Genomic DNA, 22066 nt, shown 5'->3' on the forward strand with positions numbered 1-22066 from the left:
TGAGTCTCTAGCTCCATGCCTGGTACATTGGTAAAGGCTCAGAAAATGGTGACCCTGGGGCCATCACCATCATCAGCACCCCCACCACCACTGTGCTTATCTGATTTCATTTATGTAGAGAAATCAGCCACGAGCAAGTCACATTTTGACATCTAAAAAAATTGCAGAGAATCTAGCATAATCTCAGGACCAGCGTAACAATAATTCCCTCTTACAGACTGTCCTTTGTGCTGAGGAGTGACCGTGGTTTATGGCTGGAGCCCTGCCTACCTCACTTGTCAGCATCCCATTTTACGGATTAGATGAAGGCCCAGATGTGTGGAGCACTTTCGAGAAACCATATAGCTAATAAGGGGCAGCGCCTCGGTTCAAGCTCAGACTGGCTGGTCCTGATGCGGCCCCCCCATGGGTCTGAGTCTGTCCATGGTTTGTGGGGACATGGGAGTTAAGGATGACGCCAAAAGGAGGGACAGGGGTTATTGAGACCCCAGAGAGGGACCCGTGGTAGGGTCTGGGGCCAGGCTTCCCAGGGCAATGCTGCTGGCTTCTCCAGCCTGTCTGGGGTATATTCCCCAAGCCTGCGGGATCCGTCCCGGAGGATTTCTGGCCAGATGTGGTAGTGGGAGGAGACAGAAGGGGGAGTGCTCTTTTAGTCAGGGGGAGGTCTGACAGCAGTGCCCTGGCTGGCTGGCTGGCCCTGGAGCCTGCGGCCCGAGGACCCCGTAGGCAGGGCAGTGGAGGCTCACTTCAGCACAGGTGGCTTGATGGAAACAAGCACTAAGTAATCACGATGACCAGTAGGTCAGTAAGCTCAGGGTGTGGACCTCGAGTCTTCTCATGCCCTCCCTCTCTCTCCACGCATTCAGTCCCCCTTCTGTCATTCCCACATCCCTCAGCCATTGGGTGGGGAATGCTTCCTCTCCGAAGCCTTGGCTGGACCACCATGACGGCCCCCAGCCGAGCTCCCTGCCTGCTCTTGCTCCCCTGCAAGCTCTTCCCTCAACCCCACTAAGGAGAATTTCTTAAATGCAAGAATCAGATTGTCTCTGCCTGCTTAGAAAGCCTCCCCTGGACTGCCCATTGCATTTCAATTAAAGCATAGCCTTCAGAGAGGGCCTTCGAGGTTCCGCACAATCAGGCCCTTCCGACCTCTGACCTCAGTTCACTTTCCCCTTACCTTCCCCGTCAGTCAAAAAGGGTCCTTTGCACATGCAGTGCCCCTTGTGTGGAAAACACTTTGTGGCCCCTACCTGCTCAGAGAAGGGCCCTAAGGGTCTCTAAGTGGACACTGGGATGTGCTGCTGTGCGTGTGTCTCTCCGACCAGCACGCAGAGGCTCTTGACGACAGCCTTCCCACCAGCCCTTCACCTCCCAGTTCCACCAGCAGCCAGCACACATTTCTTCAACATCAGCCCGTGTCAGCCTCCAGGGCTTTGCTTCTGCTGCTTCCTTGACCTGGAATGCCCTGGAATGACTTGGAATGCCCTAGCCCCGCCTTTCTGCCTCTCAAACACGGGTTCTTCCTACAAGACACAGCTTGAATGCCCTTACTTCTGGGGAGCCCCCTCATTCCCAGGCAGAAGGGCTTGCTGCCCAGCCTGCCCGTCCCCAGCCCCCCTCCAAATCCCACTCTGTTCCGAGCTTGGCTCACCGTTCCTGTGCCCCTATCAGTGTCCCTGCGCCAAGCGTGGAGCCTGACACGGATTGAGTTTCCCCTCACTGCCTGGTTGCAGAAGGGATCTTACCTCTTAGAAGGGTTTCGTTGATGAACCTGAGCTCTGAAGCAGGCTGGCTGGCTTGAATCTGAGATCTGTGAATTTCTACCTATGTGACCTTGAGCAAGTGTGTTGATCTCTCTGAACCTTGGCTTCTTCATCTGTCAACCAAGGTAATGACCATGCCTGCTCCATAGGGTGACAATGAGGACAAAATAGGTAACATGGGAAGTGCTTGGAAGTGAACTTGGTACGTGGCCAGTGCTCCGTGATGCTTGTTGCTTTTGTATTTCTTGGACCTGGCACGAGCCTGACATTCACCCTGCCTGCAGTGAGTGTGTGCTGAGTTGACAGTGGTTTTCCTCTCTTTCCAGAGCTAGACAGAGGCCTCACGGAGCCCCAGATTCAGGTGGTTTGCCGCCAGATGCTAGAAGCCCTCAACTTTCTGCATGGCAAGAAGATCATCCACCGGGACCTGAAAGCTGGCAATGTGCTGATGACCCTCGAGGGAGACATCAGGCTGGGTAAGGGCTGTCTGTGGGTGAGGATGGGAAGGCAGACCCCACGGTGCCTGCTGGGGGGCCATTAGCCCGGCCTCTGCGGGCGGGAGGGAGTGTGTCTGAGATCCTCACTCCCATGGTGGCCCAGGCTGTCTTACCTGCCCTGGGCCACAGAGCACAGACTGGTCCCATTTGCTCAGTCTAACCCACTGGTTCTCAACTGAGGGCAATTTTGTCCCCCAGGGATGTTTGACAGTGTCTAGAGCCATCTTTGTTTGTTACAGCTAGGGCCAGGGGAGACTCCTGGCATCTGCTGCGTAGGGGCAAGTGATACTTGACGTCCTGCAGTGCACAGGACAGCCCCTTGCCACACAGGGATCCCGTTGGTGAGGCTGGCTTGCGAGGCTGGCTTGCACTGTGGGAGGTGCTGGTCTGACCCTTTTGGTCCTGCTAATGATCAAGAGAATTTGAGTGAGCGTGATGGACAGAGGGATGAGTCCGCCTCCATTCACAAATAGAAAATAGTACATCAGACATGAGCTTTTTAAAATACATATAAAATGTATTGTCTTAGCTTTGAAGTACACAGGTCAGGGGCATTAAGTACATTCACGCTGTTGGGCAACCATCACCAGCATCTGTCTCCAGAAACTTTCCATCATCCTAAACTGAAACACTGTCCCCATTAAACGCTCAGCCCCACCCGAGCCCCAGCCCCTGGCAGCCTCCATTCTGCTTTCTTTGTCAGATTTTGACCGCTCTGGGGACCTCATATAAGTGCAGTCATTTGTGCTTTGGTGTCTGGTGTATTTCACTCAGTGTCCTCTCTTCAGGGTTCATCCCTGTTGTAGCAGGTGTCGGAAGTTTTGTGTTTCTCATACTTTAAAAAAAATTTTTTTTTTAATTTTTATTTATTTACTTGAGAGAGAGAGAGAACGATAGAGGTCACGGAGGGAGAGGGAGGAAGAAGCCGACGTGCTGCCAAGTGGGAAGCCCGACGCGGGGCTCGATCCCAGGACCCTGAGACCATGACCCGAGCCGAAGGCAGACGCTTAACCCACTGAGCCACCCAGGCGCCCCTATACTTTTTTTTTTTTTTTTTTTTTTTTTTTTTTTTTTTACACCAAAATAACACACACATGCTTCCTTGCTCCCACCACCACCTTTCCCCGTCCATTTCCAGGGATGACACTTTTAACTCTTTTCATGTTTCCTCTTGCATTGATAAATAATGTGCTTTGCATGCTTTTTCTTAAATAATGATTTTTATTGTGTGATGAAAAAATAACGAAGGTTTATTAAATAAAATTTACATAGTACAGGAAGGCTTAGAGGGGAAAACCAGGAAGTACCTCCAATCTCATTATCTGGTTGTTGGCACTGCTGGTCATCCCAGATAAGGTCTGCGTCTCTGCCAGTGGGAGGATGTACAGAGAGGTGTTGGCAGTGGTATTAATGGCAGAGAAGAGGATACGCTCTTGTTTACCAGTTGGACTGCATTCCACTCTATTTTCTAGTAATTCCTTCCTGATAGCTAAAGTATTCATTCATCTGCACGCCCCCGCCCCTCAACCCTGTCCTTCCAACATCGGAGTGTCACTGTTGTCGTTCCTCTAGTGGAACCTTTGTGGCTTTGAGGAACATTTGAATTCCGTCAAGAATTATGACAGACTGCACCAGTGTTGAGTCTGTGTGAGGAAGGACTACAGGGATGGGCGTGAGGGTTGGCACAGAATGGTACAGTACAATCAAGGACATCTTCCCCTGCAAGAGGGCAGCTCCCAACACCCTTGCTTGGAGGGCTCTGAGGCTCAGATAGGGTGGGGACCTGCCTTGGGTCACAGAGCTAAGCAAGGACAGAGCCAGGGCTGATCCCAGGGCCACTGGCTTCTCAGGTAAGGCTCACATCAGTGCACTCACTTCCATGTGTACTTGGAGCGGATGGATGGGTTAGGGAAGGGCTGGGCCGTACAAAACGTACGCAAGGCTGGTAGGTTCTCGGATTTAGTACATTTTAGTGCTTTGGAGGCTCTGACACTCAGATTGCTGGCTACAACCCAGGGTTTCTGTCTGGGGTGGGGCCCAAGAACTTGCCTTCCTTTCCTCCCCTCTCCTCTTCTTTTAAGATTTATTTATCTATTTGAGAGAGAAAAAAAACATGTTGGGGGAGAGGCAGAGGGAGAGAAACTTCAAGCAGACTCCCTGCTGGGGGTGGAGCCGGGCATAGGGCTCCATCCCACCACCCATGAGATCATGACCTGAGCTGAAGCCAAGAGTTGGATGCTGCACTGACTGAGCCCCCCAGGCACCCCAGAACTTGCATTTTTTTTTTCAACATTTCTTTCCTTCCTTCCTTATGAGCTGGGACCAGGGGCTGGGCAGAGGGAGAGGAAAGGAAGAATCTCAAGGAGGCTGGTGCAGGGCTCGACCCCAGGACCCTGAGATCATGACCTGAGCCAACATCAGGAGTTGGATGCCTAATCAAGTGAGCTACCCAGGCACCCCAGAACTTGCATTCTAATAAGCTCCTACTTGCAGCTGAAAATGGGGGCACACTTTGATAACCACTGCTTTCACCCCCCCACTATCCAAAGAGCAGCATCAGCATCAGCTGGGAGCTTGTTAGAAATGCTCTGTTGTCCAAAGGGTATGGTTGGTTCTGTCTTGAAACCAGCAGTATGAAGAAGTTTCTCATTTCGGGCACGAGAGGGTTGCACTCTGTTCTGTGGAAACCCTGATACATGGAGGGTCTGTGCCTTCTGGGTTTCAGCTCACATCCATGTGGCTGTTCTTCCTCCTTGTTCATTCTTTCTCCGGGAATGGTTAAGAGCAGGCACTCTGTAGTCAGAGAGTCCAGAGTTCAAATCCCAAGTCTGCCTCTAGGTCTGTGACCTTGGAAAAGTCACTTAACCATGCTGTTTTTCCATTTTCTTATCTGTAAAATGAGAGTGATGATAGAATGTCTGTCACAGGATCAGGAGGCCAGTTACAAGAAAGTACATGTGTAAAGCCCAGCTGTAATTTACTATTGTTTCCTTTAGTGTCTGCTGTGTGCCAAGTCCTGTGCTGGGTGGGGAGGGGAATGAGACCCTAGTCCTTCTGCTCCTGCAGAGTTCTCAGGTAGTGGGGAGGTAGATGGGAGCATCAGGGCTGGGGAGGGTTGGGGAGGGAGATGGTGCTGGGGTAGGGAGTGTAGGGAGAGGGCTGATCTGTTCTTCCAAGAACCTGGGCCTGGAGGTTTGGGTTTGGAAGAGACTTTGAGGGGAGGATAGTTTGAGCTGAGTTATGAAAGGTGGATAAGTATTTGCCAGGTAAACCAGATTGGACAGGGGAGTCCAGGAAGAGGAAGCCTGGTGGGCAGGGGCATGGAGATGAGAAACAGGGTATTTTGGGGGACTGATAATACAAATAATGCATGTTTATTGGGTTTGTGGAGCCCCCACTAGATGCCAGCCATTAGAGGAGGCACTTTCTAGGCACCTCATTCAATTGGCACTCCAGGGGTATTGGGCAGGGTTGTGGGGAGGGTAGGGACTCTACCAGCCCAGAAGAGGCCACTGAGAAGCAGTAGCAGGGTTGGGACTTGGGTCTTCCTGACTCCACAGCCCCCACGGACAGGCTTCTTCAGGGGTAGAGTGTGGGTGGCCGGGGAGGGGCCCGGTTGGGGAGTGCCTTGCCTTGAGGCTCAGGGAGTATATGGGGGGCAGAGAAGAGAGTCCCTTCGAATCTGCAGGATTCGAAGGAAACCTTCAGCTCAGCCTTCAAGAACTTACCACTTGGAGGAGGCAGAACACAGCAAACACCCGTCAGGAGCAGCCAATCAGCTCAGGGAAGCCCTGGCAGGGACAGGGATGGAGGGAGGGGCCCAGCAGCCTCGGGCTGAGATATCCCTGGGGGTGCTCATTTCCCATTGCCATGCCCCCCCTTATACACCCCCTAAATCTGGAGGGCGCTGACATGCTGAGCAGCCTCCAGAATCTCACTCAGAGCTTAACAGTGGGTGGGATGGAAGCAGATGGGTGCATTGGGTTTCCAAATGACTTGGCATATGCAGTTGAGAAAACCAGGAAGCCAATCAGAAAGGAAAAAAGTTCAGGGAGAGTTGAGTGTATTTACACGATTCTGCTGAGCTCTGGGAGAGGTGGGGTGCAGGCCTGCTGAGGCCTGTTGTTCTGTTTTGGAAAATCCCCCTTCCCCCTTGGGCCTGGGATCTGCAGCCTGACCAAGCAGTGGAGGAGGCCTGTGGTAAAGGGTGGCAGTTTCCTAGCGTCTTGGGACTGTCTTGGGCCCCTGAGACCCCTGCCCCATGTCTTTATATAAACTCAGGGATACAGAAGAGAATTGCTTAGCAGATCTTTCTCCCAAGTAAGGGGGGGGTCACCTCGTTGGAGACAATAGCTGTGCTGCTCACTGGAGTGGAAATAGAATGAAGAAGCAGCAGGGTGAGCTGAGCAAAGCGTGGGTTCTAGACACACACAAGCCTGGTTCAAATCCTGGCTCTGCCACTTTGAGCTGGAGAAACATATTTAACTATCCAAGCCTCAGTTTCTTCATCTGTGCAATGGGTGTAACAGCAGTTCCGCCTCACAGGGCTACTGTGACCACTAGGGAGAGTGTACAAAGGACTGGCATGGGTATCAGACTTCCCTGAGATTCATTTGATAGTTGCCAAGTAAAGCACAAGTTCTAGCTCTGAGTGGACGTGAAGCAGTTCTTGATGACTGGTAGGAATGCACTGGTGTGGAGAGCAGGGAAGAGGGTCTGCTGCCCTGGGACTGTTGTGATATGAAGTTGGGGGGTGGACTTTGAAGTCTGAAGACCTGTGCTCTGGTCCTGAATCTGCCATTTCCCATTAGAGGACCTTGGGCAGTCACTTAAGCCTTTGGAGCCTCGACTTTTCAAACTCAGCGGTGTGGTAATCGTTCCTGTCTCACAGAGTTGGTGTGACAAGTTAGAGAGCGTATGCAAAGCATCTGTGGGTGTCCAGCACATGGGAGAGGTGGGCGATGTTGGGCCTAGGAATGTCTCAGAGAAGCTGCCACGAGAGAGAATGTTCCCTGTTCTCCAGAGAACCTGTGTTCCTCTCCCCAGCGGTGCGTCTCTGAAAATGGGAGGTGAATTTTACTTTAGGGGTCTTCCAAGTTCCAAGTAGAAGTCTGGACTGGCCGAAAAATCACAAAGCCCTGCACAGAGCCTGGCATATAGAAGGTGCTTAGATCAGTAGCAGCTTCCAGCATTGCCATTACTTTTCGTTTTATTTACTAGAGGGTTCCTAATTCCCAAAGTCCCCTTGGTGCACAGGAGGCCTGGCAAGTGGGCCTGGCAGTGACCAGTTACCTGCCTCTCACCTCCACTTTGACCCCCACCCCAGAATTCCACCCCAGAATTCCTGTGTGTTGTTGCCAGCGGCCTGGTGTCCTGGTTCTTTCACTCTGGCTGCCACGAACTGAGCCAGTGTTTGATAATGTAGAAATTCATTTAGTTCTCAAAGACCACTCGTAACATTTTACAGAGGTGAGATATCTGGCTTTTTTTTTTTTTTAAAGAGGTTAACTTAAACCCAAATCATACAGCCAGTAAGAGGCACATCTGGGCTTCAGACCAGCGCATCTGGCTTCAGAGACCACGTGCTTAACCATTACCCTATTTTAGACTCTTGGTGCCAATGATAAGAACCGGTATTCTGTGATTTAAGGCAGACAAGAAAATGTGCGTGTATGATACACGGAACTGTGATGGTGAAGCGATACAGCTGGGCATCCAGGGCAGCTGGACCCTGGAACACAGAAGACTCTCTGGTCTGCCCTTCCGTGCATGTTGGTTAGGCTCTCAGACCAGCCCACTTCACAAAGCTTCTGGCAGGGGCTAGTTTTAAGTTTTCTCAGGATCACCTTCTGCAGGACCAACTGAACCTCACCGTTTCAGGTCTTGGAGTCCGTAATCCCAGTGTAGTACTCTGATTGGCTTAGCCTAGCGTGGGTGCAGATCTCTGGACCAATCAATGAGATCCAGTAAGGAGGGCTTCTCTGATCGGCCCAGTTTGTGGCGCTCCCTGAGAAGGAAGGCGGGGTCAGGTAGCAAGATGGAAGGATTGCCCAGCTGCTCCCTCTTTCTCACCGTGGAACAGCGTGGTTGGGGTGGGTAGATGGTTCTTTAGAGGGTGAGAAGATTTGTACTGGCCTGAAAAACAAGTTGTTATCCACCTAGACTGGCGTGGCCTGTTGGAAGCAAGAACAGAGTTCTGAATGTGTGACAGATTGAGGGAGAAAATACCAGAAAAAGACAGGGTTCTGTAGGAGAGGGGAGAGAGTGAAGCAGGAGGGCTGGGGGGCTGAGGGGCTGAGGGGCTGAGGGATGAGTGGGAAGACAGGGGCCTCTGTAGTGGTGACGTGTGTTTAAACAACAAGAGAAAATGAACACAGAAATGGAGAAGTCGAGCAGTTGGGTCAGTCTCCTATTTGGCTAGAGATGCGATGTCTTTAGTAAGTGAGGAGACTGAGGCTCAGAGACAGGAAGCAGTTGGTTTCCGAATCTTCTCGCTTCCCTGCCAGGGACCGTTTCCATGGCACTCCTGGGAAGGCGGACCGTTCTGATAATTAAGAGAAGTCACTTGGGAGCCCTGGTGGATCCTCCCTCTTAATGAGCTGGCGTGGTAATCCAGAGGAAGAGGGCCCATGGGCTTCCAGGGCTGGGGGGCGGAGCCTTTGCCTTCTCCCATCCCCTCCTCCGTGTCAGCAGGCCCCACACCCTCTCTAGGCTTCACTTCCCGGTGGGTCCTGTAAGGACCCTGGCTTGTGTTGGTCCACAGGGCCACTGTTGGCATTTTAGATGAGACTGTGTTTTGCCTTGGGAGGCGCAGTGTCGGTGGCTCTTTCCCACTAAATGGCAGAAGCACTCCTCTTCATTGTGTCGACCAGACTGCCTCCATTCCTTTTCCTTTTTTTTTTTTTAATTTTATTTATTTATTTGAGCGAGAGAGAGAGAGCGTGCGAGAGCATGTGTGTGAGCAGGGGGTAGGGATAGAGGGAGAGGGAGAAGCAGACACCCTGCTGAGCTGGGAGTCTGATGTGGGGCTTGATCCTGGGACCCTGAAGCATGGCCTGAGCCCAAGGCAGACTCTTAACTGAGTCACCCAGGTGCGCCACCCCCCCCAATTCCCTTTCAAACACATCCTGGAACATAGGTACCACCCCTGGTTGGGGACCATATAGAAGGTTCTCAGACTTAGAATTCCAGTGTTTCTGTAACCCATGTTGGCCTACAGACTCACTGGCCTGGGGTGGAGGGTCCAGGAGGGCAGGGGGGTACAGAACTCTTATTGGACAGTGGTTTGCCTTTAACTAGCCTGACATTATCTGGGAAAATGCTCCTCTTGGATTCTTTTGGTGGTCTCCAGTTAAGGGGACAGTTGAGAGATTTTGTTACATATCTGCATACATTCTAAATTCACAGCCTTGTGTATGTGTGTAATATATAATTGTTCTTATATTGTGTATGTAATTTTTAATTATGAAAGTAATATATGGTATTTACACATGTATAGGAAGATATGTGCAGTGATATTTAGTGCAGCAATATTTGTAACAGTAAGAAATGAGAAATGATCCAATTTACTCCAGTAGAGGATTAATTAATAAGTTATGGTACAATGGAATCTTCTTTAGCTATTGAAAATTAAATTGTAGAAAATGTGTAATCTTTTACAAAAATGTATATATATACACGTGAAGGGACAAAACACAGCTGAAAAATAGCAGGTTTAATCTGATTTCATTTTTAAAAAGTATTTTTATTTACACATACGCTTTTTATTTATATAAATCTGGAGCTATATGCAGCAAACTCATAAATGTTTATCTCTACCAGGATTATGGAGACTTTCTCATCTGTAAATGTTTGAATTTTTTATAAGCAGCATTGCCTTGATAACAGGAAGAAACTATATATAAGTGAGTATATAGATAGATACAGTGGTACAGACAATTTGCAATAAGACCCACAACGAAGGAAACAGAAGTCACTCCCGATGTTGCCAGAATACACCCTGTAGGCCCCCCTTGCGGTGTTTTTTTTCTGTGTACAAAGGACCAGGCAGTGGTAAAGAGCACAGACTCAACGTCCTGTCTGTCCTTAGAGCTGGGTGACAGTTCACAAGTTCCTTAACGTCTCTAAACCTCAGTCTTCTCATCTGTCAAAGAGGAATAATAGGGCACCTGGGTGGCTCGGTCGGTTAAGCATCTGCCTTCTGCTCAGGTCATGATCCCGAAGTCCTGGGATTGAGTCCCCATCTGGGTGGGTGGGTTGCTTCTCCCTCTCCTTCTGCCTGCTGCTTGTGCTCTCTCGCTCTCTGTTTCTCTCTCTCTCTGTGTCCGAAAAAAAACAAAACAAAACAAAACACAAAAATGTACCTTAAAAAAAAGGGTGGGGGGAGGGGGGCTGGGAGAGGGGGGTGGGGTTATGGACATTGGGGAGGGTATGTGCTATGGTGAGTGCTGTGCAGTGTGTAAACCTGGCGATTCACAAACTTGTACCCCTGGGGATAAAAATACATTATATGTTTATTAAAAAAAATGTTTTATTAAAAAAAGGGGGGGTGGAGTAATGATCTTCCCTGCCCCAAAGGGTCACAGCTGTAAACGACATGCATAGGGGTATACATGCTGATAATATACAAAATGATATGCAGGGGAGGATCGAAGTGATGGGCGGACGTCTGCGCAGCACTGTACTGCCTGCTCACTTCTCAGTAAACAGCAGTGTTTGAACTGTCGGCTGGGTGTGTGCCGCATTTCAGGAAACCCTGAAATGGTTTTGTCTCTCAGCGGCGGCCAGTGTGCCTTCCATCCAGTGTGTGCAGCTCACACCCTGGCAAGTGCGAGGTGCTCTCACCACATCCTGGCTCCCACTGGGTTTTACTCAAAAAGCAAGAACAAAAACCCACAAACCTGAAGAACTTTTGCTATAAGCATTTCATCTTTTTAAACCAGAAAGGCAGTAGGTACTCTTTATCAAAAATATATATTTTTAAAGATTTTATTTAGTTGTCTGACAGAGACTGCGAGAGAGGGAACACAAGCAGGAGGAGTGAGAGAGGGAGAAGCAGGCTCTTTGAAGAGCAGCGAGCCCGACACGGGGCTTGCTCCCAGGACCCCAGGATCCTAGGATCATGACCCGAGCCAAAGGCAGAGGCTCAGCGACAGAGCCACCCAGGCGTCCGTGTCAAAAATATTTTAAAGAATAAAAGTGTCTAAAGGTAAAAAAATGTAAGACCCCCTTGGTGTGCTCACCAAAATCCGCCTTCTGGGGAGTTGGTGACTATTAAGTTTGACGTGTAACCTCCCAACCCCTGTTCTGTGTGTGCAGGTGTGTCTGCACGCACGGTGTGCATATGTCATTCTTTTAAAAGACAACTGGAATCACACGCTACCTTCTATCATATGCATCGATCAGTCAACAGCATGTTCTGGGCAACATGCTAGGGACAGCATCCCACATTAGTACACATGCATGCAACCTCATTCTTTTTAAGGGCTGCCTGATGGCTCATGGCTGGACTGTGCCATCATTTAACCATTTGCCAGCCAAGCTCTAGCAACAACTTGGCAGCTTCCAATTTTTTGACTCTTTCCAATAATGCTTTTGTAAGTTTCCATGTATGTTATCATCTGGTTTGGAGGATCTATTTCTATAAAGAGAATTGCTGTCAAACGTATTTCTTAAAAGCCAGCGTTCTGTTCTTCTAGACTTAAAAGGTGGTGGGGGGGTGGGAGGTTGGGGGAACCAGGTGGTGGGTATTAGAGAGGGCACGGATTGCCTGGGCACTGGGTGTGGTGCAAAAACAATGAATACTGTCATGCTGAAAATAAATTTTAAAAAATGATTTAAAAAAAAAAGTGGTCTAGCAAAAGTCTGGCAGTTCATGTATTTGGTCGTTCATTTGGGAACAGTGTTCTGTGGGCCCCATGTGGTGCGGATGGAGCAGCTCTGGACAAGGCAGAAATGGACTCTTTCCTTAGGGACGTGATAATTTACGAAACACTCCCCACCCACCTGCTGCCCTTGTTTCTAATTTTTTTTTTTTTTTTTTTTTTAAGATTTTATTTATTTGACAGAGAGAAATCACAAGTAGGCAGAGAGGCAGGCAGAGAGAGAAGGAAGCAGGCTCCCCGCGGAGCAGAGAGCCTGATGCGGGGCTCGATCCCAGGACCCTGAGATCATGACCTGAGCCGAAGGCAGAGGCTTTAACCCACTGAGCCACCCAGGCGCCCCGTTGTTTCTAATTCTTGTTGTAAAATGGGAGAAGGAGGAGTATTTTTATTAGAACAGACTGCCTGGGGGAAACCGGCTTTGAATTGTCCAAGTCCAAACTGCATTCCCTGAGCCTGAGGTCCGTTGCTGCAGGGAGGGGCTGCCTGGTTGGGCCCGATCTTGTGTGGCAGAAGGGGGAAGTAGCAGCTATCCCAAAGGCTGGCTGGGAGGGGCCTGGGGGACCAACTGTGTGTCATTGTGAAAGTTGGTGGTTTCTGCTTTTCCTCTTTCTTCTCAGGCAGGGATTGGAGACCCTGATGGGGGAGTGGCAGCTCCTGCCTCCCTCCTGGGAGCCTCATGCTGGGTCTGAGAAGCAGTCACTGTTGTTTCCAGATTTCCTGGGATGACGGGGCCAGCCCTTACTGGTGTTTGCAGGGAAGGTGGGCCCCAGGCCCTGTAGGAAGGAGGTGAGCCAGGCACCGCCATTCTCCAGGAGCCCAGAGGGGTGGTGATTCGTCCTGGCCTCCCAGATAGTCAGCCACAGAGCCAGTTTCTCGTCTGGGTTTCCTGGTTTTGTACCTCCCTCTATAGCAGCTGTTGGTCCCTTCCCTGGGCCAGATGGTCCTCCCAAGCCTGTCACCTGCTATTATCTAGTTAGCTGGGACTGGGCTTAGAGACCAGTTTTCCTGATGGTTCCCAGGAGCCGTAGCTATGCCCCAGCCTAAAATTCTCCCAGCTCACCTGCCCCATGGCCAGAGCATTTACCAGGAGCAGGGCTTGGGGCCGAGTGCTTTCTGAGTGTCCTTTAATCCTCATGGTGACCCTGCAAAGTAACTGCTAGTATCACCACCCATGTGTCACACACAGGGATACTGAGGGTTGGAGGTTTGCTAATTGTCCTGACCCCTGCCTGTCTCCAACTTAACTGCTTCTGCCTCCCCTCCCTCTAGTCACGTTGCCCTGCCCCTCCAGGCCCTTCCACCAGATTGTTATCCCTGTCTGGAAATATCTTTCCCCAGATCCTGCCTTCCTGTCTAAAAAAGCCACCCATCTGCCCCTGCCCCCACCATGAATCACATGGGGATGTGTTGAGGGCCTGTTTTCATTGCTAGAGTAAAAGCCACATGAGGGTGGAGATTTGGGTTCAGCTCTGTGCCTAGAATTGTGCCTGGCACATAATAGATGTTCAATTAATACATGTTGAATGAAGGAACAGCGTGGAAGCCCTCAGCTGTGTTTCCTCCAAGCACTCCCTCCCTCCCTGCACTGTCTCACCTTCCTGACTGTGGACTCTCCTATCCCTGTGCTCCCCTCTTACACAGTTAGGAATAGAGATTAACTGGTGTTTGATGGCTGTCTGCTCGCACCACTAAACTTTGAGCTGCCCAAGGGCAAGGCCTTGGTGCACTTGGTTCGCTCTTGGCTAATGTCTGGCTCTGGAAGGCACCCCAGTGAACAGGTGAATGAACCAGTGAAATAGAAGAGCCAAGACTTGAACCGGTTCTCTGGTATTCGGGGGGCCCCCCTCTTAGCATTCCTGGTTTAAACCGGTTGGTCTGATTCAAGCTCTCCAGAACAGCAGGTGTCCTAGGACCGTGCATCGGGCCAGCTCCTTTCTAGAGCTAGATGGAGGCTTCCTGGGGGCCTGGTAAGTATGCGGCTCGGCAACTTTTTGCATTAAGCACCACTAGTCTACTCGAGGCATTGCTTCCTTCTGAATTCTTATTTATTTATTTATTTAAAGATTTTATTCATTTTTTTAAAAAAAGATTTTTATTTTTATTTATTTGACAGACAGAGATCTCAAGTAGAGAGGCAGGCAGAGAGAGAGGAGGAAGCAGGCTCCCTGCGGAGCAGAAAGCCCGATGAGGGCCTTGATCCCAGGACCCTGGGATCATGATCTGAGCCGAAGGCAGAGGATTTAACCCACTGAGCCACCCAGGCACCCGATTTTATTCATTTTAGAGAGAGTACCCTAGCAGGGGAAGGGAGAGAGAGAGAATCCCAAGCAGACTCTGTGCTGAGCATGGAACACGACGTGGGCTCAGTCTCACGACCCTGAGATGATGACCGGAGCCGAAACCAAGAGTCAGATGCTCAACCCACTGAGCCCACCCAGGTGCCCTGCCCTTCTCCTGACTTTGTGTACTGATTTATTTTAATATTATTTTTTTAAAAAATTTGTTCATTACAAGGAGCATATGCATGAGTGTGGTAGGGGGGGCAGAAAGAGAGGGAGAAGCAAACTCCCTGCTGAGCAGGTAACCCCATGTGGGGTGTGATTCCAGGACATTGGAGATCATGACCTGAGCCAAAGGCAGATGCTTAACCATCCGAGCCACCCGGCACCCCCTGAATTTATTTTTTAATCAAGATGAAACTTACCTGTTTTTCTGCCTCATAAAAGTTTATGTTGGGGCGCCTGGGTGGCTCAGTGGGTTGAGCCGCTGCCTTCGGCTCAGGTCATGATCTCAGGGTCCTGGGATCGAGTCCCACATCGGGCTCTCTGCTCAGCAAGAAGCCTGCTTCCCTCTCTCTCTCTCTCTGCCTGCCTCTCCGTCTACTTGTGATCTCTCTCTGTCAAATAAATAAATAAAATCTTAAAAAAAAAAAAAAGTTTATGTTAACTTATTAGTTGGAATGTTTTTTGAAAACATGACAATAAATATGCTTATTTCTATTTAAAAAAAAAATGAAACTTTACCCTTGAAGACCAGAATTGGAGATTACTCTTTGTGGCATTGGATTCTTCTCGTTTCTCATAGTAGTGGGCATGTGAAGGAAGACTGGTAGTGTTGGGTGTGTTTGAAGATACATTTTATTTATGTCATTCCTGAAAGTTGTACGTGTTCATCATGGTAAATTTAAAAAATTGAGAAAAGTAGAAGAAACCTTGTCTGGTCTCATGATCCGTATGCAGCCAGTTTAGCAAGTTGGCATATTTCTTCCAAGTCGGTTCATGTAGATCTCTGCCCTTTTCTCGGGGGAGGGAGCATCATGGAGACCATACCATATATTCAACTGGTATCCTCCCCTTTTCTACTTAACCTAAGAAGTATATAAATACAGTATCTTAATATTGTGTTAAATATTACAACATTGAAATACATGTTAAATATTAATTTCATATATTAAATACATACTAAATGTTTAATATTGATTGTTTTGTTTTGTTTTGCCTTGGTGGGGGTAAAGGGAAGGGAGAGAATCTTAAGTGGACTCCATGCCCGGCGCGGAGCTTGATCTCATGACCCTGAGATCGTGACCTGTGCTAAAATCAAGAGTTGGACACTTAAGCGACTGAGCCACTCAAGCACCCCTAATATTGACATGTATTAATATGTATAATTCGGTGTTAAAATATTGAATAAAAATACTTCAATAATACCAATAAAATACTGCCATGTGGCCACATATCACATTTTTCTTAATCTGTTCAGTTGTTTACCCTTTATCTTTCTTACCTCTCAATTTCTTGGTTTATCTTCCTGGGTGCGTGTATGTGTTCGTGTGTGCGTGCGCACTTGCTTGATATGCCAGCTTAGATCCTTTTCGGAAAAGACAGAATATATTATATATTAAATATAAAGTTTTAAAATCACCCTCTCAGCTTTTTGCAGAAATGTATGATGGCCAGTGACCATCCAAGGCACAATTATTGCTGACTAAAATCACTCCCTGAAAGTAAAACAATTAGGTTTTTTTAAAAAAAATTTGTCATTATTACAATAGGGCTTTGATGAGCATCACTTTGCATACTGTTTTTATGTGTAAGATGATTTCATTGGGGTAACTATCTAGATCTGGAATTGCGGGATCAGAAGAGTGTGGATACTTGAAAGGGTCTTGCAATTTATTGCCCAACTGCTTTCCCGAAAGGCTCTTCAATTTATACTCTCATTAGCAGGAAGGAAGGTGTGTGTCTCTATATATCTTTATATCAGTAGATCTGTTTTTAATGATCAGAACTTAGCTAGGTAGGAAATGGTATCTGTTAATTGATTTGGAACGTCTGTCTTCGAGTTCACACCCCAGGGCTGTGGGTGGAGGAATGTCCAACGAATGCTCTGATTTTTGTCTTGCAGCTGACTTTGGTGTGTCTGCCAAGAATCTGAAAACTCTGCAGAAGCGAGATTCTTTCATAGGAACGCCTTACTGGTGAGTCTTGCAGTTTCTGGAATGGGAATGGTGGACTGAAGGTCGAACCTCAGACTCCCTGAGGTGACCTCGGGCTGCTGTAGAGAAGAGAGGACAGCAGCAATGGCTCCTGGGTCAGCCTGCTGGGTCTGAGCCCAGGCGGCAGCCCTCAGGAGTGCTGTGACCTTGGCCAAGCTGCTTAGCTTCCCTGTGCCTCAGTTTCCTCCTCTACGAAATCAGGGTTCACAGGTTGTTGTGAGCATAAATGGGAAGATGCATATAGAAAATGCTCCATTAAGAACACCTGAACGGGAACCCCCAGAAAATGGTTCAATTCCTGTTTAATTCAACAAGTACAGACTGAATGGGAGGCCCTGGGCTGGGACTGTGAGGATGAACAATTCCTACCCTCCTGTGAAGTTTCTCTGGACTTCTCTAGACCATTGTGTTTCCTTCTTTTCCAAAACTATTACTTAAAAAAACAAACACACAAAAAAACCAGGAAAACTCTTTCAGTTTCATACCTAATTACTTTCTGTTTTTCACATGCATTCTCACTTGGGAGTTAAGCTCCTTTCTTGCTTGCTTATTACTCACCCTTTCTTTCTCTCTCTCTCTCTCTGCCCTTTTATTCCTCTTTCTCCTGTTCTCTCCCATCCCTTCTCTCTGTGCCGTTGTATTCTCTCAGTCCACCTGTGCCCCCAGTTGGTCTCGGACCACCCTCCCCTCTGCCTCCACCCGCCCCTTCCCCAGGACTCTGTGTTCTGGATTGTTGCTGCCATCTCGTGGCAGACATCGGGAACTGCAGCCGGACATGGCCATGGAGCCCCTCCTGAAGGCATCTTTCCAAGTGAAGACCATCGTAAGGAAGACAGTGGGATGGACTCTAATGCACATCGTGATTTGGGAGTGCCACCAACTCTCTGACACTGGCTTGTGGTGGTCCCTGACCCTGAATCTCTGAGAAGTGCCTGGGGAGGCCAGGTTCTTAGCCCTCTGTTGTCCTTGGTTGGTTCAGGATGGCCCCTGAAGTGGTGATGTGTGAGACCATGAAGGACACCCCGTACGACTACAAAGCTGACATCTGGTCCCTGGGCATCACTCTGATTGAGATGGCCCAGATTGAGCCCCCACACCATGAGCTCAACCCCATGCGGGTCCTGCTCAAGATTGCCAAGTCGGATCCCCCCACTCTGCTCTCACCTTCCAAGTGGTAAGGAGCAAGGCCTGCCTGAGGGTGTTTGCTGTGTGGCCAGTGGGCCTGGGTCATGGGACATGTGGGGTTGGGCAGGTGGAGGGCCAGGGTTCTTCTGGTCCTGCTAGGCCTGGGAGTCTCCTGGCCTTTCTGAGCCACCTGTGCCTTCCATTCCTTTTCCTGTCCTCTGTGCTCCTGACATGGGAGAGCAGACTGTCAGAGCAGACTGTGTGAGCCAGGAAGGCGGATGCCACTATGGGAGGAAGGAAGTGCTTAATCGGGCCTGGGGGAAGTCCCGGGCTGGCAACGGGGGCTCAGACTTAAACCCCCTTGCTTCTCTGTTTTGCTCTGTGGCCTCAGGCAAATCCCTGCTCTGCTGATGTCCATGTCCCCATCTGTACAATGATGTTCATGATGAGAAGGTCATCTTGAAAGCCCTGTCGCCTTCGCTGCTTTCGCTCATGAAGGCACCCTTTGTCTTTTGAGGGCTGTGTTGGGGAAGCACATGACTCCCAGGAGAGCAGAGTCTGTGACTCAGGAATTTTCTCAGTTCTTGCCCTACTCTGAGCTGACTGCCACCACCTGTGCCCCCCCGCCCCAGGTCTGTGGAGTTCGGCGACTTCCTGAAGACGGCCCTCGATAAGAACCCGGAGACCCGGCCCAGTGCTGCGCAGCTCCTGGAGGTACGTGGCTGTCCTGTCCTGGGGGTGGCTGCCTGCCCCCTCTGCCCTGCCCTTCCTTTGCACACAGAAGATGGGCGAGCTCACCCATGACCTGGAAGCTGGGTGTGTTGCTCCCCAACCCAGGCGATGGCCAGAAGAGTCATTCATTAATCAGCTGATACTCCCTGGGCTCTTGGACTGAGATGGCCGTCATGAAGGCAGCTCCCCCAGAGCCTGTCCTCACACCTCTTATGTTCTCGTTGGGAAGATGGGGCACAGACAGCAGATAAGTGCCCATGGCAGGGAGACAAGGGCTCTGGGGAGAAAGGAAACAACTCAGAAGGATGGGGACCTGCGAGAGTGGCTCTCTGATAAGAAGAGGACACGGAAGCGCTCTGTGTGAGCAGACACCCAGAGGGGGCTGAGGGGCGAGGCGAGGGGTGCTGGGCAGCTGAGGCAAAGCATGATTGGGAGGAGTGAGGAGGCCAGGGCGTGGAGCCAAGGGTGAGGGCAGAGATCAGAGAAGTGCGGGGTGTGTGCTCCCCAAGAGGACGCATACCCACCCCACCTCCCATACACTCACTCAGATGCTTTGCAGCAGGATTCAGGCTTCCAGAAGGAGAACATGCTCAGTGGGAATGGTATTGTCTGTGTACACAGTTGAGGCAGAGGGGGCCACACTTGTCCATTCATGATGGACCCCCTCCCTGAACCCAGGTTTCCAGTGGGCAGCTGGCCTTTCAAAGATGGGCAGGCAGGCTGCGGTGCTCACTCTTTTCTGCAAAAAAGGGTCAGGCTGCGTAGGGTCACGTGGGGTCATGCAGGGTCTCAAAAGCCCAGGCCAGGACTTGAGCTGTACCCTCTGTGTGGTGTACCCTGTACCCTCTGTGTGGTGGGGTGCCCCTGAGGGTTGGACAAGGGACACAGCATCCGACCTGCACTTCTCAGGGCCCCTCTGGCTATTGTGTGAGGAATCTCTGGCCCTTGTGTGGAGAGGGGGGTGATGGTTTCCTTGAAGCTTCTTGAAATACTGGAGGTAGCTGGGAGTTGCCCTTTGCCCTGGCTGGCGCCTCGTGCTTTGAAAGTGGCACACACCACCTGTCCTGCTGTCCTCAGGCCTGCTAGTCGCTGTCCCCATGCTGTCAACACTGATAGGAGACCAGGAGAAAGTGGGCCTTGGTTCTGGGGAGAGGCCGCCCCTCCACACCTTGCCCACTGCGATCCTTCCACGCCAGTGACTCATGGTGTCTGATATGTGTTGGGAGGAAAGGAAGAAGAAGCCACGTCAAGCACAGAGTCTTTGTTTGTGTGCAGCTGCTTCTCCTGAGTACCTACTGTGTGCCAGGCACAGGGCCCTGGTTGGCATTCCAGGCTCCAGCACCCCTCTGGCGTGTGCAGCGCAGTGAGGCTGGAGAGTTTTGGGTTCAGATTCTGGCTTTGCCATGTATTGGCTGTGAGACCCTGGGAGATTGGCTTCACTTCTCTGTGACCAGATCTCACTCCGAAATGGGGATAATGGTCATGCCCCTCCTTTAACAGGGTCGTTGTGAGGGTTAAGTGCAAAGATACCATAGAGTGCTTAGCTTAACCTCCCTGGGCTGTGCTCAGCAAATGATGACGTCCGGAGTATCAGAGGTCTTATATTCTGGGAATTGCGGTGTTTGGTGGGGAAGCCAGAGGAGGGGGTGGGCCATCACTGTCAGAAGCTGGAGCTCCAAGCCGCTTGGGGCCAATTGTTTTCTGTAAGCAGGCGCCTCCTGGTCTGCTATATCCGGCCTCTAGGCCATCCAGGACATTCCACCAGGAAGAGACCAGCTGTCCTCCATCTCCACGTGGCAGCCCTAGATCCTCAGCCCGAGCCAGGAATTTTTGTTACATAGTTGGAAACAATGTCCCGCCAAGGGATTCTTAGTGCAAGACAGAAAGGGTTGCAGAAAAAGGAGTGATACCTTGAGATTAAAAAAAAAAAAGTGCCTTTCAGGGCTTAGGCTGCTGTCAGCTTTGTTCTTGTGCCTCTTTATTTCTGGGCAGAGGGGGAGGGGTGGGGAGCATGGTCTGCCCGAGGTCACCTGGCTTTGAATGACAGGTAGTGGCCTCCAGATCTTGGCTTTCCAGTGCCCCTGCAGAGCTGTTCATGCCCCTTATTTCTGCCTGCTTCCAGGAGCTTCCTCCAAGCCCCTCATGCTGTGAGTTGACACTGGTTTCTGATTCATCCCCTCACTTGCACAGAGATTTGGGGGACCTTGTCACATAGCAGTCAGGGACCCGGGCTCTGAGGTCATGCTTGACCACCCGGACTAGGAGTTGTTCTCACTCTGTGCCTCAGTTTCCTCATCTGTGAGATGTGGGTAGTGCTCCCTTGGTGCAGTTATGTGGGTAAATGAGGTTCTGTACGCGCCGTGTTTTTAGCACGATGGCTATCACTCAGGGGTTCTGGGGACACTTGTTGAGTTGGTTGTAAGCCTGCCGCGCAGTGTCCCAGCCATTCGTGTCATGTGTGACTCACGTCGTTGGACCTGGCGGCTGGCTCCAGGCTGCTCCCGGGGACCCAGCCACGGCAGCCACAGTTGATCCTCACCCTTGCCACCGTCAGCTCTTGGTTTCTGGGCCCCCATAGATTCCTGGTGTCTTCCCTTCTCCCCGGTCACTCCTTCGTAGCATCCTCCCCCTGTTCCTCTTCCCTGCGACTGATCACCATGGAAGTGCACCAGCTGCACCTCTCCCCCAAGTCTTCACTCACTTCGAGGGTCCCACCTGGTTTGCAGCGACGGCCACATTTCCCCTGCAGCCCACACTGCTCCACCTGCCCCAGGTGCCCGCAGCCAGCCCCTTCCTCTCTACCCCCATGTGGGCATCCACACCCGAGTGCCCTCCGCTTTCCCCACATATGCTCCACTGATGTCTGTCCCGTCTCAGGGAGCGGCAACCCACCCGCCGGGCCCTTGGGGCCCCAAACCTTGCAGGCATCCTTGGTGCTGATCTTTCTTGTGTGCTCCACATCCATTCTGTCAGAAAGTCCTATAGTCCCTGCCCTCAGAATGTGCCCCGAGTCCGACCACTTTGCACCATTTCCATTGCACCCGTAGGTCAGAGCTGCCCCCATGACTTTTGCTTAGATTATTACCTCCTCGCTGGTGTCCCTGTTCTCCTTCAGTCTGTTCTCAGCACAGCAGCCAAAGGGAAACCTTAACATGTATGTCAGTTCTTGTCCCTCCCTGGTTCAAAGCCCCTTAATGGTTCCCCTCTCACTTAAGCTAAACTCCAGAGTCTCGGTGACCTGCAGGGTCCTACACGATCTGCCCACCCCATAATAACCCCTCACTCAATGCCAGCCACTCTGGCCTCCTTACTGTATTTCAGCCCCTCTGGGCATGCAGCTGCCTCAGGGCCTCTGCACAGCTCTTCACACTGACTGTAATGTTTTGTCCTGACGTCTCCATGGTTGACTCTCTTCTTTAAGTCCTTGCTTTTCTCAGTGGGCTTCACCCACCACCCTATTTCAAACTGGAAACCAGCCACTTCTACTCCCAACATATTCTCAGTTCTCCTTTCCCTTCCCTACTTTTGATTTTTCCACGGTGTACTTGTTTATTAAGTTTATTGTTGATC

General features: G+C 50.4%; 1 protein-coding gene across 1 annotated transcript in view; it reads left to right on the forward strand.

Moving 5' to 3' along the window:
• LOC111141214 (serine/threonine kinase 10) overlaps window positions 1–22066 on the forward strand; it is a 118712-nt gene that overhangs the window by 55136 nt on the left and 41510 nt on the right. The window contains exons 4-7 of the mRNA XM_022493625.1: window positions 2090–2239; window positions 16549–16621; window positions 17619–17813; window positions 18397–18478. Of these exons, the coding sequence (XP_022349333.1) occupies window positions 2090–2239; window positions 16549–16621; window positions 17619–17813; window positions 18397–18478 (500 nt within the window). The remainder of the gene's footprint in view (window positions 1–2089; window positions 2240–16548; window positions 16622–17618; window positions 17814–18396; window positions 18479–22066) is intronic.

The sequence above is a fragment of the Enhydra lutris genome, unplaced genomic scaffold, assembly GCF_002288905.1.
Source record: "Enhydra lutris kenyoni isolate GAN:26980312 unplaced genomic scaffold, ASM228890v2 scaffoldscaffold5, whole genome shotgun sequence".
Taxonomy (NCBI): Eukaryota; Metazoa; Chordata; class Mammalia; order Carnivora; family Mustelidae; genus Enhydra; species Enhydra lutris.